The sequence below is a fragment of the Coregonus clupeaformis genome, chromosome 19 (genome assembly GCF_020615455.1).
Source record: "Coregonus clupeaformis isolate EN_2021a chromosome 19, ASM2061545v1, whole genome shotgun sequence".
NCBI lineage: Eukaryota > Metazoa > Chordata > Actinopteri > Salmoniformes > Salmonidae > Coregonus > Coregonus clupeaformis.
In genome coordinates this window covers 28,898,436-28,917,288 of record NC_059210.1, presented here as the reverse complement: position 1 = coordinate 28,917,288, position 18,853 = coordinate 28,898,436, and the positions used below count along the sequence as shown (strand labels likewise).

General features: G+C 43.2%; 1 protein-coding gene across 3 annotated transcripts in view; it reads right to left on the bottom strand.

Moving 5' to 3' along the window:
• The window catches only part of LOC121531835 (cadherin-13), a 576,485-nt gene that overhangs the window by 335,207 nt on the left and 222,425 nt on the right, over positions 1–18,853 (bottom strand). For all 3 annotated transcript variants that reach the window (XM_045227157.1, XM_045227158.1, XM_041837322.2), the window contains one exon: positions 5,469–5,680. In XM_045227157.1, coding sequence (XP_045083092.1) covers positions 5,469–5,680 — 212 coding nt within the window. The remainder of the gene's footprint in view (positions 1–5,468; positions 5,681–18,853) is intronic.

Sequence of the window (18,853 nt, the reverse complement as noted above, 5' to 3'; positions counted from 1 at the left end):
ATTTAATAAGTGACTGTTATCGATATATAACATATATCTTCTAACAGTTTAATTGGGGAGATGGTAACTCGTTAAACTACTTCTTCCATGGTGCCCCAAATTCCTAATTAGTTCATTGTTACATGATTAATTTAATCGAGTGACAATTAAACACAGTTAGTTGATTCGATAAATAACAGTCACCATATTAATATAAGTCACGTCACGACACAATGTTGTGCTGCGCTGTGAGCTGTCAGTGCTCGCCCCTGTCAGAATGACAGAGAGGGATGAGGTAGGGGGGGTGGTGAAGGCAGTTGTTTACAATGCTGTATGTTGACACGGAGAGATACAGAGCACACTGACTGCTATACAGGCAACTCACTCCAACTCACTTTACTTTCCTGTTCCAGACAACCTTCAGAGGTCAGATGAAACATAAAACCCATCAACAACACAACCAGAACAAGGTGCATAAAGTACAGTGTTCCTGTAATAGACAGTGTTTTCCAGCCCCTGACTGACTCTGAAATGTCAGGAGAACATCCCTGAAGCAGTTAACCAGAGCGTCACATAACTACTCCAGATGAAATTGACTATCACGTGTTTAATTGCAAAATCATATGTGGGTTGTCTTCTATGATAGGATTCAAAGCTAGCTCCTGGCCTTTGGGTGGCCCTGTAAAAGCTGACTTCTGTAAGTATGACCACATCAATCCCAGAATGCATTGCTCCTGGCTGCTTTATTGCTATGATACAGTACGATACCTTTATTTTTAGCAGCTCAATGGAAAACAGCAGAGTGATGACGGGTATTACATTGAAGATGGAACACACTGTCACTATCTCTTTCCTGTGCTGAGAGGTGAAGGGAGCAGTGAAAGGATGGGGGCTTAAAACCCATCAATGCTCTGCATGCAGACATTGGGGATATTGATGAGCACACTCTGTTTGATACACATACCTAGCTACATTGTCAAGGACAGAGAGGCGTGAAGATCGCACTGAATGCTGGGAGTTTAAACATAACGTGTCCCTCCCTCTCCTGCCTCGCTGTGCAGGTGATGAATAGGCCCAGCGCTGGGCTCAGTTCTGTGACACTGGCTCTGTAACACCCCACGAGAAGTTAGTCATGAATCTTTGTTTCCCGTTCATAAATTACTGCCGCACCAACACCCCTGCCTCATCTCCTCCATCTCTCTCTCTCTCTCTCTCTCTCTCTCTCTCTCTCTCTCTCTCTCTCTCTCTCTCTCTCTCTCTCTCTCTCTCTCTCTCTCTCTCTCTCTCTCTCTCTCTCTCTCTCTCTCTCTCTCTCTCTCTCTCTCTCTCTCTCTCTCATTCTCTCTCTCTGAGAATGTTTGAATTCTCATTAGGGAATCTAAGTAAGGACCAAGATGTGCCAGGAACACAGGGAACAAAACTCTGAATACATTTGGGCAGTGGAGTTGATGTATGTGTGTATTTCAGAGTATGATGAAGAGGAGTGAGAGAAGTGCTGATGGTGGTGGCTTCTGTTTGACCTAGGTTCTATAGGCATTGCGACAGACAGAGCCTTCGTCACTTACTGACTGAGAGCAGAGTTACTGCGGCAGCAATGTCACATCCTTGTCCATTCTGCCATTCTTCCCCGGAATATTATATTGAGAAGTGTCATTAGTCATTCCTGACTGTCTGTTGGAGTGGTGTTCAGTATGGTACAGAGAGAGAATGTCAGAGTGTAACCTGGGACTCCACCGTTGACACAGATACCAAAACACATGTTAGTCTCCAGACACAACACGCCAGCACTGAGATGCAACACAACATACATAACCAAACATCACAAGAAATGAAACAAAACAACAAGCCTGGTTGATGTTATCACATAGAGAGATCACCACCAGCTGTGACCTGACGAGTTCAAATAAGTACTTTGTAAGATTGCTAAATACCACTTAACTTGGCATTACTGACAGACAGGGATGAGGACAGCATCAGGCAGACTAACACGGTGACTCAGATCTCTAACTGCCCTGCCATGATTCTTCACTACAGAACTGGCTGAGGGGCAGGCCTGGCCATGACTTACCCATAGTAATTACATATATGACAGAGCCCATGGCCACAACATTGTGAGGTGAACAACCAGGAGAGCAACAGAGAGGCTGAGTAGAGGAGAGAAAACTGTGGTACTGTGTAATGCACTGCTGACAGAGACAAACAGCACAGTACTTTAACGGAAAGAGCAAGTGAGAGAGCAGGCTTTAAACTGCAGTAAGAGCAGGTGTAGTATGTACTGTCAACTGCTGTGTTGTGGCAGCATTGTATAACTTTTTGTTATCCATTAAAGGCTAATGGAAGGAAGTGAGGACTTGATGAAATCATTTTTCAGGATGCAATATTACATTTATTTCAGAGTGAGATGACATGGAAGAAAAATAACTAAGCCAACTAAATAAGCTTTTTCATTGGTAGTTTAATTTTTCTCTTATCAATTGTTATATTTAAAAAGTGCTATTTATTTCCCAGAGGGCGACCCTTGTACTATATAACATAACAGAAAGAAAATAACAGAAAAACTAACAAAATTCAATTTCTTAGCGTGTGCCTTATTTTATTTAAATGTATTCTTCCATTAATTCCCATATTGATCCCCAGCAAAAGATAATACATTATTCTGTGAATTCAGAGTTTCCTTGTAATGGCAATCATTTATCAGCAGCCTTCCTCCCTCAAGCTGAAGCCCACATTACCGTCTCGTCCTCCACTGAGGAATTAAAAACATATCCCCCACCGCACCCCCACTCAGACAGCACTTATCAATTATCAAAAGCCAATAAATCTACTATAAAGACACTATAAAGATACTATGCCATGAATTATACAGGTAACTGCCAAAATATAGGAAACAACAACATCAAGTGTCTTAAGAGGGTGTCAATGCACCTTGGCATAGACTCTACAAGTGTCTAGAACTCTATTGGAGGGATGTGACACCATTCGTCCACAAGAAATTCCATCATTTGGTGTTTTGTTGATGGTGGTGGAAAACGCTGTCTCAGGCACAGCTCCAGAATCTCCCAGAAATGTTAAATTGGGTTGAGATCTGGTGACTGAGACGGCCATTGCATATTGTTTAAATCGTTTTCATGCTCATCAAACAATTCAGTGACCACTTGTGCCCTGTGGATGGATTTCATCCTATGGGGGCATAGCCCTGGTAGCCAAAATAATGGCCAAAATAATGGCCTGCCCAGCATTTTTATACATGACCCTAAGCCTTATGGGATGTTAAGTGCTTAATTAACTCAGGAACCACACCTGTGTGGAAGCACCTGCTTTCAATATACTTTGTTTCCCTCATTTGCTCAAGTGTTTCCATTATTTTGGCAGTTACATCAATATATACTCCCAGGGACATTTTCTGCTCGACATTAGTGGAGAAATGTAGGGGTTTGAGTAATGAAGGCTTGGCAACAGAGACATGTTTTAAGGGAACAAAACAGTTTTGTACTGTAATTTGCTGTGGTTGATATTAATTGTGATTATAGGATGGCACCAAAAAATGTGAAACCCATTTATATTTTTCAATTTCATTCTGTTTCCTCTTAATCTATAAAAGCTCTGTTCCTAACACCAAATCAAATTGCCATGACCTCGGCCTGGTACGATTGGTTTGCCCAACACAACCTCCAAACACAAGCACTACAAAACACTTTTCCAGACTTTGGGGCTTTCGCCAGGGACAGCCATCCTTGTTTGGTGGATCTATTGAGGAATAATTATGATGATTGACTCTTGAAGTCTACATCACAAAGATATCCAGTGTATGGTAGGGGCGGAAATAAGGGTGATGGTTCTGTTGCTTTGTTCTTTGGATCTGCTTCTCAAAGCAGAGAGCCTCTGTAGATTAATTGATTGTGAAATAATGAGAGCTCTTTACCAATCCACATTAAAGGACTCATCCAGTCTCATCTGCTTGTTTTTCCTCCTTTTCTTCGCCTGTCTTTCTGCCCCTTTTGTGTTCAATCCTTTTCTCTTTCTACTCCTCAACCATAACCCTCTTATGTCCAATACTCTCCTCTGTCTCTCTATTCTTACTTTCCCTCTTTGCCTAATTAATGAGGTTCATGTGTTCTATGCCATTAACACTAATATCACCCACTGGGTAGGCCTCGAGCAGCAGAGAGAGATATCAAAGAGCCAGAACAAAGGGAGGGGACAATGGATGATCTGGGATCGGAGCTCATCTGACACTGCTGGGAGTTATCTCCTACAGAATGAATTCTGAAGAAAAATTGGGCATTGGGCCACAGCCACCCAACTTTTCTTAACTTTTTTTCATTATAGCACTTATTCATGTCAATATGCATAATGTCTTGTTAACCTACGACAAGGAAGTTATATTTTATTAATATTTTATTTAGCTGAGCTTCTTTTAACTAGGTAGACAAAAAACTGTTTTCAAAACAGAGTGCCTTCGCACTCGCCCAGAAGAACATTATGGTGACATTACTCATGAGGAAACCTTATCTCCCCATCCACACACAGAATGGAGATGACTAATTCCCTTATGTTCTCCCAGGTTTGCCAAATATATACCCGTGGACTGGCAAACTAAATAAATAATGGGAGAAGCATAAACAATGGCAAGGTGACGCACAGAGACAGAGAGAGAGCTGCTCATTAGGCTGGGAGCCAGAGAAACTACACCAGTGGGACACCTGGGCAGGGAGCAGGGAACAGCGATGATTGGAGGGGAGGTAACGGAATATCTGAGATGGCCTTGGAAAATGTTTTAATCAAGTTGGCAGCACTAGTGCTGGCCTGGAGGGTGGGGACAGGAAGGGGCTAGAAGGCAAGTGGAGGGGGTAATGAATGGAGTGACGTTGATACATGTGGTTTGGTGGATCATTAAACAGAAATTAGGTACTGTATTTGGTATTTTGAATATTCACACCATACATAGAAGGAACACATATTTAAAAAGATAAGAGTGAAGATTTAAGTGGTTAAGGTTTGGTGACAATGAGCACAGTGGGCAGTTCTGGGAACAGTACTTGAATGACAAAAGTGAGATGCAGGCATAATCACAGTCATTTTCCCCAACCACCGGCTCTCCAAACCCAAATTAAGTCCACTCATCCACCCAGTGGAAAGAGGAAGTCACTTTAAATAAGTGCACATTGTAGATTAATACAATGAAAAGACACAAGTGTCATTTCAAAGATTTGTTGTGCAATCTGTTGCACACTTTTTTCCACAGCTATCTTATTACATGATACGCTCTGAACAGCAACAGAACTAGGAGAGTATCTCTCATGGTAAGAGTGTGGTCCTCTGTAGCTCAATTGGTAGAGCATGGCGCTTGTAATGCCAGGGTAGTGGGTTCGATCCCTGGGACCACCCATATGTAAAAATATATGCACACATGACTGTAAGTCGCTTTGGATAAAAGTGTCTGCTAAATGGCATATTATTTAACAGGCATCCATTTGCCAGCTACTCACCCTGAGTGTTTGAGGAGATCTAGGTGGAGCTCCGACAATGTCCACCTGTGCCATGTCGTCAGCCTGCTCGTTGACCCCGTGGATAAACATGACGGTGCCGCTGTCCATCACGTCTCGTCTGGCCACCAGGTTCATCTCCTCATCCACCTGGAAGTCCGGGTGGGACACCTCGAACGCCAAGCCCTCATTCCCTGCACAGTCATCAAAGAACACTGAGGAGAGAGAGAGAGAGAGAGAGAGAGAGAGAGAGAGAGAGAGAGAGAGAGAGAGAGAGAGAGAGAGAGAGAGAGAGAGAGAGAGAGAGAGAGAGAGAGAGAGAGAGAGAGAGGACCACAACTATTTAGACAGCTTTCCTACATGGTTGTCCCTTCACATATATTTAGAGTATTCCTGTACATCACAGGGTCTCTCCCTAATCTACATGTGCTACCTCTGATCAGCAGCAGTCTCTTACAGGGTTCAGTGATCTCTATGCATGAGCAACGTCACAGGAATGACCAAGGTAGCTATTCATAACCTTAGGTACCCTCTCTGTCAATTACAAATACACACCTGATCAGATACATATCCGCATCTGCTAATGCTGTACCTTCTGTTCATAAATATGCTGTGTGATTGTTTGCGTTCATTTAATAGAGATCATTAACACGTCAATGAGCTTTTATCAAAGCCATGTGCTTTGCCTAAATTTCCCTCTCCACCCCTCACCATCCACTTGCTGCCATTCCATGTCTCTGCCAGGGACATGGTGTGGTAAATAAGATGTTCATGTGCCATCTCACTCTGTGTGCGTGTGTGCGTGCGTGTGTGCATGCCTGCATGCGTGTGTGTATGTCACCCTGCACACATACTCTGTGTGTAAAAGGCCATTGTAGTTTGACAGAGAGAATGTGCCACTCCACCATGGTTTATCCTCTCTGATCGTGTTGATCCTATCCTTATCTTGCTTTGCCACACTCCACTTCCTGGCCCAACAAGTACCCTTCCCTCCTCCCCCCCTGCCCCCTTCCACTGTGAGGAGCCCTGGGAGGAAGGTGGTGGGGGTGAGAAGACAATACCTCCCTCTGGACTGTCGACTCTTTGACTTGCCTTGAATGAGAGTTATCACATACTTGCCTCTGGCATGAAGAGAAACTTATAACAGTTCATGATTACATGGTCTGATTCCCTTTGAGATCATAACTGTTTGAAAAACATTATGATTTCTGGGATATCCATATATTTAAATCAAATTGTATTTGTCACATGCTTCGTAAACAACAGGTGTAGACTATCAGTGAAATGCTTACTTACGGGTCCTTTTCCAACAATGCAGAGTTAAAGATTAAAATTGAAAATATAAAATAAAAATAGATAGTGACACAAGGAATAAATACACAGTGAATAAGGAGTAACAATAAGGAGTAAAATAACATGGCTATATACAGGGAGTACCAGTACTGAGTCGAGTGCAGGGGTACGAGGTAATTGATACTGTTTCCTTAAATCTGAGCCCGCAGCGGCTAGGTTAATAACAACACTATTTGCAAATGAGCCCACTCCTCCTCAGAAGGAATCCACTGCTGATGCTTTAAGGAGAATCTATTTGCTTTACAGCAGGGGTGTCAAACTCATTTTAGCTCAGGGGCCACATGGAGGAAAATCTATTCCCAAGTGGGCCGGACCGGAAAAATCATGGTATATATAACTTAAAAACAACAACTTCAGATTGTTTTCTTTGTTTTAATACGATCAACATACAACATAAAGCTGGAGCCTGAGGACAGTGTGTCCAAAATAGTACATGCACAACATCACTATTAATCATAAAACACGTCAAGTTTATTTGAAAATTCTAATGAAAAAGAGCACACAAACACACAATGCCTCAGTGATTAACAGAACTGTTTCACAGATCACAGAACTATATCAGGGTGTCATTTCTCAGGCAGAAATGTAGATACAAATAATGAAATCCTGTTCCCCAAACAAGTGCAAGAACCACAGAGTCAAGAATAGGTTAAATATACAAATAAAATAAAATCAATTAAAAACAATAGCACATCAACATAAAAACATATAAACATAAATCTGAAAGCGTTGCTCAAACTCCCGTAACAGTCCCGTTATTTTATCTTTGAACCGCTTCATGTCTGCCACATTGGGTCGCGCACACATTTTTCAGACAGGGGAAGTGAGCTGCATCACCACCGGCAAGTTGCGTCTCCCACAATGACAGCTTCAACTTGAAAGAACGTATGCTGTCATAATACTGCGTGACAACTTTGTTGCGCCCTTGCAGCTGTTTGTTCAAGTTATTCAGGTGCTCTGTAACATCCACCATAAATGCAAGGTCCGGCATCCATTCTGCGGAATGAAATTCTAACACTGGTTTGCCCTTTTCTTCCATGAACTGTTCAATTTCTTCTCGTAAATCAAAGAAACGCCTCAGCACAGCACCTCGGCTTAACCATCTTACCTCAGTGTGGTATGGCAGGCCATAGATGTGGTCTTTCTCTCTGAGAAGGCTGTCAAACTGACGGTGATTCAGGCTTCTGGATCGGATGAAATTAAAACAGTTTGGATGACCACCTTCATGACGTTATCCATCTTTAATGACTTGCAACACAAAGCCTCCTGGTGCAAAATACAGTGAAAAGTCAAAAAATCACGTCCTCCATTTGCAGATTGCACTTTCTCTCTGAACTTTGTCACAACGGCTGCTTTTTCCCGATCATTGAGGGCGCACCATCTGTAGCCAGGCTGACAGCGCGGGACCAGTCCACTCCGACCCTGTCCAGCGCGCCGACGAGTGCGGTAAAAATATCAGCTGCTGTCGTTGTATCTGTCATCGGCACCAACTCCACAAACTCCTCGGTGACGGTCAATGTGTCATCAACTCCACGGATGAAAAAATTGCCAGTTGTGCAACATCTGTAATGTCCGTGCTTTCATCAATTGCAACCGAAAACGCAATAAATGACTTTACTTTTTGCTTCAACTGGCTGTCCAAATCCACTGAAAGATCGGAAATCCTGTCTGCAACTGTGTTTCTTGTCAGGCTGATATTTGCAAAAGCCTGCCGCTTTCAGGGCACACAATCTCCGCTGCCTTCATCATGCATGTTTTTACAAATTCACCCTCACTAAATGGTTTTGAAGCCACTGCGATTTCATTAGCAATGAGGTAGCTAGCTTTCACTGCAGCGTCACTGATGTCTCGGCTGTGAGTAAACACAGACTGCTGTTTCTTCAGACCCGCCAACAGTTAATTCACCTTCTCTCATCTCCGCTGTCCTTGAAAGTTGTCATATTTGTCGGCATGAAGACTCACATAGTGGCGACGAAGCTTATATTCTTTCAGCACTGCAACATGCTCTGAACACACCAAACATACAGCTTTCCCATTCAATTCCGTGATAAAATAGGATGACCATTTTTCTTGGAACACTCTGCACTCTGCGTCCACTTTTCTCTTTTTTGACAGAGACATATTGGGGCAATGAGGGTGCCAAAGCACATAATGTTAAAAGTAGAAGCCGTAATAAATATCGCGGGCAAAACAAAGTAGCTCATTGGCTGCACGTGCTTGACCTACTTGCTCTGCCCCGGTATAAACAGTTTGCTTGCTTAACACAATTGCTATTGCGCCATCCAGTGGACGCAATTGGAACAGCAGTTTATTTTATTGAAAAATTGCAGCGCATTTTTATACTTTTATTTATTATTATTTATTTTTTTTAAATCATCTCGCGGGCCGATTTAAACCCGTTTGCGGGCCTGATCCGGCCCGCGGGCCGTACGTTTGACACCCCTGCTTTACAGTGTTCTACATAATACATCCATAATAAATGAATTTCCTATTTTCTTATTTTCTCTACATAACATAAATATTCCTAGCAGCGTATACTCCCTAGCCCTGGGAATTCTTAAACTGAAGAACACTGAACATCTCATCAATGCATTCTGTTTATAATGGAGAGCCAGACACAGTCTTCAATACAGTTGGGCCCTCGGATAAAACTGACTTTGAAATGGCAAGAATTGGAAAACACTCCTATTTAGTTTACCCATGAATGAACCTATATTCCTGCTCTCAACAGCATATAATATTCACATTAAATGTACATGTACATCTGGTGGCACTTCCAGTAACCCTAGGCCTGATGCTGAGCTAATTGTAGTGTTGTACATTTAATGTTGAAAAACCCTCTATAAACTCATTCCCACTTATTATCAAACAGTTGAGGCTATGCTCTCATTCCATTCAACCACCATGGTAACCCACTGCAACAATTTGCACCTGTTGCTTAACTGCAGAAAATGAGGCACCTTAATTATTGTCTTATTTTTTCTATTTTAATACAGTATATAATTTGATGCACAGCAGGACATAAAAGGCAGGTTTATATGGAGGGAGGCCGGGTTTTACAAGGATGGTTGGCACACTGTGACACTGACAGTACAGTGACAGAAGGGACATGATGAGGGGTTGATGGACGTTACAGTTACATGGTGGTGTGTCTCATGTGAAGCGCTGTTCTGTTCTGGGCCTCCCATAGATCACTGTGACACTAACAAGCCCACCCTGCCCTGCCAACATCCCTGTCATTAGCATTACTGGCTTTATGAGGAACGGGGGGCACAGCAGAACACACTGGCTGTGCATCTATAAAAATGGATTATCCTACGTTTATTTCAATCACTATCTCTCTCTCTCGCTCTCTCTCCCCCTTTTCTATTTATTCTCCTGTCTTAGTCAGTCTGTACTGTAGCTTGGGGCATCTATGAATGCTGACATAATGAAATCAGTGCCTTTTGGCTGTGGACAGGAGATAAAGGAGATAGAAGGAAGTCTTCCTCCAACATAGATGAAGCCTGTCTCAGGACCTCAGCAGTGTCTCTCCTGTCTTTGTTGTGTGAAGCTGAACTGGGCCTCTCCTTCTTGCAGACTACACGCTCTACACCTCAGAACCATCTGAAATTGGAAAACTCCACAGTTAGTGCTGTGTGCCTACAAAATCAATAGGAATCAAATATATCAAAGTACTCGCTCAATGCACTTAACCTTTTCAACTCTGTTGTTGGGCCTTTTTATCGCTTTCTCCACCACAGCCACTTTAAATCTCCCTTCTGGCCACAATCACACACTCACTCTGCCTATGGACTGACAGGAGAGGAGAGAAATAAAGGCAAGGCTTCACCATGCTGAGAAATGTGCAGTAGAGGTTGAGGTTGAGAGAGTCAACAACACACTGTCAAGGGAAACAGAACTCCATTTCTATATTCAATTCTCATTGCTAACCCAAAGCATTGCAGATGTGTTCATTTCTATCCCCATTACAACTTGTACATTTATTTCAATAACACGCACAGCTCTTTATAGCCTGCATATGTGCAGCAAACAGTGTCAGAAATTTCAAAGGCAAGCAGCGAGTGTTTGATGGTATTCTAATGTTGTCAGGTTTTGGGGGGATTTCAGCAGGAGCATGGCGGAATGTGCTTTGATGTCAAGCGACAATGGCATTGGCCCCCTCGTCCTCCAAGAAGTGGCTATGAGTTTAAATAGCACTGCACATCACGGATTAGCTGGCTAAAACCCCTAACTGAGGACTGTGTGGGCTTTCTTTTTTTACAGTCACCCAATTTGACATTAGTTCCTTTTAGGCCATAAAACCAATCATGGTAATGTAAAATCTGTCCTCTCATGACTGTGCTTGGTCCTTTAGGACACTGTAGCTAAGTAATATGGTGTTACTGTATAGCTACTGAAAATCCTGCATGACACTTTTAGAATGGAATTAACTGTAATACATACAGTAGTACTTACGATTTGTACTTTTGGAAACTTAAGCCTGCAAACATTTTCAAATTACGAACAGAGCTGCTCATGCAGCTAGTTATTGCAGATGTTTAATTCCATTCGAAATGACAATAAATAATGTCAAAACCAATTTGCCGGGGTCATTATATGTATGTCAATGTATTTTTAGGCATTTGTCAATACTTTTAACAAAAACAGTTTCTGCTTTCTCAAAACTCCTATGCTTCAATAAACTAATGGAGGTGTAGCTGTAAAAAAAGAAACGTCCCTTTTTCAGGACCCTTTCTTTCAAAGATAATTCGTAAAAATCTAAATAACTTCACAGATCTTCATTGTAAAGGGTTTAAACACTGTTTCCCATGCTTGTTCAATGAACCATAAACAATTAATGAACATGCACCTGTGGAACGGTCGTTAAGAATCTAACAGCTTACAGACGGTAGGCAATTAAGGTCACAGTTATGAAAAGAGGCCTGTCTACTGACTCTGTCAGTACTGTGAGACGCCTAAGACAGCGCTAGAGGGAGACAGGACGGACAGATGATCATCCTCGCAGTGGCAGACCACGTGTAACAACACCTGCACGGGATCGGTACATCCGAACATCACACCTGCGGGACAGGTACAGGATGGCAACAACTGCCCGAGTTACAACAGGAACGCACAATCCCTCCATCAGTGCTCAGACTGTCCGCAATAGGCTGAGAGAGGCTGGACTGAGGGCTTGTAGGCCTGTTGTAAGGCAGGTCCTCACCAGACATCACCGGCAACAACGTCGCCTATGGGCACAAACCCACCGTCGCTGGACCAGACAGGATTGGCAAAAAGTGCTCTTCACTGACGAGTCGTGGTTTTGTCTCACCAGGGGTAATGGTCGAAGGAATGAGCGTTACACCGAGGCCTGTACTCTGGAGCGGGATCGATTTGGAGGTGGATGGTCCGTCATGGTCTGGGGCGGTGTGTCACAGCATCATCAGACTGAGCTTGTTGTCATTGAAGGCAATCTCAACGCTGTGCGTTACAAGGAAGACATCCTTCTCCCTCATGTGGTACCCTTCCTGCAGGCTCATCCTGACATGACCCTCCAGCATGACAATGCCACCATCCATACTGGTCGTTTTGTGCGTGATTTCCTGCAAGACAGGAATGTCAGTCTTCTGCCATGGCCAGCGAAGAGCCCAGATCTCAATCCCATTGAGCACGTCTGGGACCTGTTGGATCGGAGGATGAGGGCTAGGGCCTTTCCCCCCAGAAATGTCCGGGAACTTGCAGGAGCCTTGGTGGAAGAGTGGGGTAACATCTCACAGCAAGAACTGGCAAATCTGGTGCAGTCCATGAGGAGGAGATGCACTGCAGTACTTAATGCAGCTGGTGGCCACACCAGATACTGACTGTTACTTTGGATTTTGACTCCCCCTTTGTTCAGGGACACATTATTCCATTTTTGTTAGTCACATGTCTGTGGAACTTGTTCAGTTTATGTCTCAGTTGTTGAATCTTGTTATGTTCATCCAAATATTTACACATGTTAAGTTTGCTGAAAATAAACGCAGTTGACAGTGAAAGGACGCTGTCTCTTGAAAGCATTACGGGTATGTGTGCATCCAAAAAGGGTATGGAAAAACCACAACAAGTCTTTGATAGGCTGTTGAGCAATAATTTTGAAGACAACAGAAAGCTTCAGATGTGTAACCTTTTCTGCTTGCCTTTGATCGAGGGAAATGGGATTATATCTAACAACTCATATTTACTTTGGATTCCTTTTTATTGTCAGGCACGAAATACGATTTTTTTACGTCAGGTAATAAGGTTTACCTGCTCAGTGTTGTGAAGACAATTTTCTGCCTTCTAACTAAATGTCAAGACGTTATGATGGGGAGAGATGGGAATCTGAAGACTAATCTGAAAGGTGACAGTGTCTGCATCATACCTGATAGCTGTGGCCTACTAGAGTGTGCTCTGCCTCAAAAGGCTTCGCAAAATCATGTCGCTAAGTAATCCGGCATTACCGCGCTGTGCTGATTTTAAAACTATTCAAACGTAATTCCATTTACTGCCAGAGTTTCTCATTTGCGAGGAGCAGCCTTTGAGAGGCTGTGCTTCTCCTGTGAGCAGAATGTCCCAGGAGGCTTTCACACCAGGGTCTCACTGTTAGGAGAACATTTAGAGAGCTGGAATCTGGGGCTTTCCAACAAGTTCTCCAAAAAGTATAAGCAGTATGTATGATTCCATATCAAACTTCTCTGGTGCTTAATCTCCCTTTCTTGTCATTCTCTCTCTCTCTCTCTCTCTCTCTCTCTCTCTCTCTCTCTCTCTCTCTCTCTCTCTCTCTCTCTCTCTCTCTCTCTCTCTCTCTCTCTCTCTCTCTCTCTCTCTCTCTCTCTCTCTCTCTCTCTCTCTCTCTCTCTCGCTCTCTCTCTCTCTCGCTCTCTCTCCTTCTATTTCTCTCTCTCCAAAATATGAAATATGGCCGATGAAGATTAGTTCAAACAGACCACTGATCTTAGTGTAGCTCTAGGGACTGAACACACAGTCCAAGCCAGGGAACAGAACAGGCAGACCATAAGAAAATGAGAAACTGAAGTTATTTAAATCAAACATTTGAATAACACATCTGACTAAAAAACAGGTGTAAACTAACAATGAAATGCTTACTTACGGGTACTTTTCCAACAATGCAGAGTTAACATAAATATAAAGATAAAATAAAAATAGAAATAGTGACACGAGAAATAAATACACAGTGAATAACGAATAAGAATAACGAGTAAAAATAACATGGCTATATACAGGAAGTACAAGTACCGAGTCAATGTGCAGGGGTACGAGATAATTGAGGTAGCTATGTACATAGAAGTAGGCGTAAAGTGTCTAGGCAACAGGATAGATAATAGACAGTAGCAGAAGCGTATGTGGTGAGTATGAAAGTGTGTGTGTGTGTGGCGTGAGTATGCATTTGTGCACGTGTTATGTGTGTGTGGGCATATGTAGTGTTTGTGTGTGTATGTGTGTGTTCGGGTGTCAGTGTAAACATGTGTGATTGTGTGGGTAGAGTCCAGTGTGTGTGTGCATAGAGTCAGTGTAAGAGAGTTAGTGCAAAAAAGGGTCAATGCAGGTAGTCCAGGTAGCTATTTGATTAGCTATTTAGCAGTCTTGTTTAGCAGTCTTATGGCTTGGGGGTAGAAGCTGTTCAGGTTCCTGTTGGTTCCAGACTTGATGCACTGGTACCACTTGCCGTGCGGTAGCAGAGAGAACAGTCTATGGCTTGGGTGGCTGGAGTTTTTGACAATTCTTTGGCCTTCCTCTGACTCCACCTGGTATAGAGGTCCTGGATGGCAGTGAGCTTGGCCCCAGTGATGTACAGGGCCGTACTCTGTAGCACATTGCGGTCGGGTGCCTTGCAGTTGCCATACCAAGTGGTGATGCAGCCAGTCGAGATGCACTCAAAGGTGCAGCTCTATACGTTTTTGAGGATCTGAGGGCCCATGCCTCATTTCTTCAGCCTCCTGAGGGGGAAAAGGCGCTGTCGTGCCCTCTTCACAACTGTGTGGGTGTGTGTGGACCATGTTAATTTCTTAGTGATGTGGACACCGAGGAACTTGAAGCTCTCGACCCGCTCCACTAAGGCCCCATTGATGTGGATGGGGGCGTGCTCGCCCCTCCATTTCCTGTAGTCCACGATCAGCTCCTTTGTCTTGCTGAAGTTGAGGGAGAGGTTGTTGTCCTGGAACCACACTGCCAGGTCTCTGACCTCCTCCCTATAGGCTGCCTCATTGTCGTCGGTGATCATTCCTACCACTGTTGTGTCATCAACAAACTGGATGATGGTGTTGGAGGTGTTCAGTCCCAGGGTCCTGAGCTTAGTGATGAGCTTGGAGGGGACTATGGTGTTGAATCCTGAGCTCTAGTCAATGAACATCATTCTTACATTGGTATTCCTTTTGTCCAGGTAGGTGAAGGTAGTGTGGAGTGCATTAGAGATTGGGTCATCTGTGGATCTGTTGGAGCGGTATGCGAATTGGAGTGGGTCAAGGATGCCTGGGATAATGGTGTTGATGTGACCAGCTTTTCAAAGCATTTAATGGCTATAGATGTGAGTGTTACAGGGCGATAGTCATTTAGGCAGGTTACCTTCGCTTTCTTGGACACGGGGACTATGGTGATCTACTGGAAACAAGTTGGTATTACAGTGAAAATGTCAGTGAAGACACTTGCCAGCGCATGCTCTGAGTACACGTCCTGGTATTTCGTCTTGCCTTGAGAATGTTAACTAGTTTAAGGGTCTTACTCACATCGGCTTCGGAGAGAAAGATCACACAGTCGTCCGGAACAGCTGGTACTCTCATGCATAGTTCAGTGTTGCTTGCCTCGAAGCGAGCATAGAAGGCATTTAGCTTGTCTGGTAGGCTCACATCACTGGGCAGCTCGCTGCTGGGTTTCCCTTTGTAATCCGTCATAGTTTGCAAGCCCTGCCACATCCATCGAGCATCAGAGCTGGCATAGTAGGATTCGATCTTAGTCGTATATTGACACTTTCCCTGTTTAATGGCTCGTATTAGCATCCGGATTAGTGTCCGTTCCTTGAAAGCGGCAGCTTTAGCATTTAGCTCATTGCGGATGTTGCCTGGCTTCTGGTTGGGGTATGTACGTACGGTCACTGTGGTGACGACGTCGTCGATGCACTTAATGAAGCCGTTGACTGATGTGGTAAATCATCATCATGTTGAAGTCTCTCTCAAGTCAAGTCTCTCTGTGCCTTTTACAGTACATCTCTCCAGTGCACCTAGAGCAATAATATAGAAAGGCACGTAGAGATTTCTTCTTATTGATTGCAATCACAGCATTATGCTTTTCATAGAATCTCCATGTGGTTGGTACTCTGATGTGGGTCTTATACAATACCACTGTACTCAGTAGAGGAGCCCAGCCTTGCCTTATCAGTAGTCACAAAAGCACATTGGAAACCTGAGAAAAATGGTCCATGTGCAGGTATAATAACTACACACTTTCTCATTCTCACACATGCACACCCAGATGCACATTCACACACGCTCATGCGCGCACACACACACACACACACACACACACACACACACAGACACACTATAAAGTTAGAATTCATAACTTTATGAATAGCTGGTGAAGTGGGCTAAGTATGAGCTGGTTTCAGACAGCCTTGTATTTATCATGTCACTCTCTATAGGCTAATGGTGTCCCCCAGAGTGTCCTCAGGGAGAGGCTACAGCAGGGGGGCACAGGGGGATTCATCACACAGTGAAGATCTACTGCATTGTCTGACCGACTGCTACACAGACATACTAAAAGTACATTTAACTTTTTAATCACTGACAGCCTCAAACAGAAAGTCCTCTCATCTACAGTTAAAGGTCAGCAATGCATGCTAACTGCTTTATTAAATGTGTTTGGCACTTCGGGATATGCACTGCATCCCAACTAGTTTCGGATATCCCACTCCTTGGAGCATCGTAAGCTAGGCAACAGCACAAGATCTGGGGAGGATGTTGGCTTTCTTTGACAAAAAATTGTTCAGTGAGGGTCGTCTTCAGACAGAGTTTGGGTAGGCATGGTTTAAAATGTGGGCAGGAATTGTGGTCATGTTTTGCTAGAAAGTTAAAAAGGTACTCACACTCAAAACCATGAAAAGGAATAACCAAGGAGGTCGAGATGCATGTTTAGCTAGGGCAACAAGAGGATCCGACAGTGACGTTACCAGTAACGCGCTTCTCATTTCTGTCCTCTCTGTCCCAAGTGACGCTGGAACTTCTACAGACGTGTTAAGCCAGAGCATTGGTACATTGCCGGAAGCAACCCGTCTGTCTAGAAATACTACATTCCAACTAACTCAACTCAGCCCGCTTCGCTGTGAAGCTTATTATTATTTTTGGATGATAGTCCATTATGATGTAATTCCAAAAATAAATGTAAATGTGTTACAACACAAACCATTAGCAGATTTAGCAGTTGTTTGTACTATGCAATATGTAGCTACTAGGCTTGGGCGGTATCCAGATTTTCATATCGTCATACCATCCTTCTCTCATCCCGGGATTTACGGTTTTACTGGCATAGCACACAACGGGGCGCTAAAAATGCTAACAAAATTAGCACAAATTAATAGCAAAAACACATAGACGCTGTTAGCTAAATGCTAACGATCAAAAATGAACATAAACTAATTGCAAAGACAGACAAATACAGCTCATAAAGTTATACAAAGATTTGCTAGTAGCTACCGAATGACATTTCGGTGAATGTGGATATTTACAAGCCAAAGTGAACGACAGAAATTGTGCAAATGAACAAAGTTGTGATGCATGCTTAACTGAAGGAAGAGCGGCATGTGTACACAGCAGAGGGGAGAAGAACGGAGGAGAATTAAAAAAAAGCTAGTAGGAAGCACAGGGAAATAATGGCAGCTGTACAGATAACTCATCCTGAGCTCTTTGACTTCTGGCAGAATGCCATTATAAGATATCTGATGGCAAACATTTAGTAGTGAATACAAGTGCCGCTCAGCAAGGAAGAAGCCACTGCTCCAAAACCGCCATTAAAAAGCCAGACTACGGTTTGCAACTGCACATGGGGACAAAGATTGTACTTTTTGGAGAAATGTCCTCTGGACCTCTGGTCAGTCAGAAACAAAAATATAACTGTTTGGCCATAATGACCATCGTTATGTTTGGAGGAAAAAGGGGGTTCTTGCAAGCCGAAGAACACCATCCCAACCGTGAAGCACGGGGGTGGCAGCATCATGCTGTGGGGGTGGTTTGCTGCAGCAGGGACTGGTGCACTTCACAAAATAGATGGCATCATGAGGAAGGAAAAGTATGTGGATATATTGAAGCAACGTCTCAAAACATCAGTCAGGAAGTTATAGCTTGGTCGCAAATAGGTCTTCCAAATGGACAATGACCCCAAGCATACTTCCAAAGTTGTGGCAAAATGGCTTAAGGACAACAAAGTCAAGTTATTGGAGTGGCCATCACAAAGCCCTGACCTCAATCCTATAGAAAATTTGTGGGCAGAACTGAAAAAGCATGTGCGAGCAAGGAGGCCTACAAACCTGCCTCAGTTACAACAGCTCTCTCAGGAGGAATGGGCCAAAATTCACCCAACTTATTGTGGGAAGCTTGTGGAAGGCTACCCAAAACATTTACATTTACATTTTAGTCATTTAGCAGACACTCTTATCCAGAGCGACTTACAGTTAGTGAGTGCATACATGTTTTATTTTATTTTTTATTTTTCATACTGGCCACCATTTGACCCAATTAAACAATTTAAAGGCAATGCTACCAAATACTAATTTAGTGTATGTAAACTTCTGACCCACTGGGAATGTGATGAAATAAATAAAAGCTGAAATAAATAATTCTCTCTACTATTAATCTGACATTTCACATTCTTAAAATAAAGTGGTGATCCTAATTTTTACTAGGATTAAATGTCAGGAATTGTGAAAAACTGAGTTTAAATGTATTTGACTAAGGTGTATGTAAACTTCCAACTTCAACAGTACCTACACTATATGCTTATTTTTATTTAACCTTTATTTAACCAGG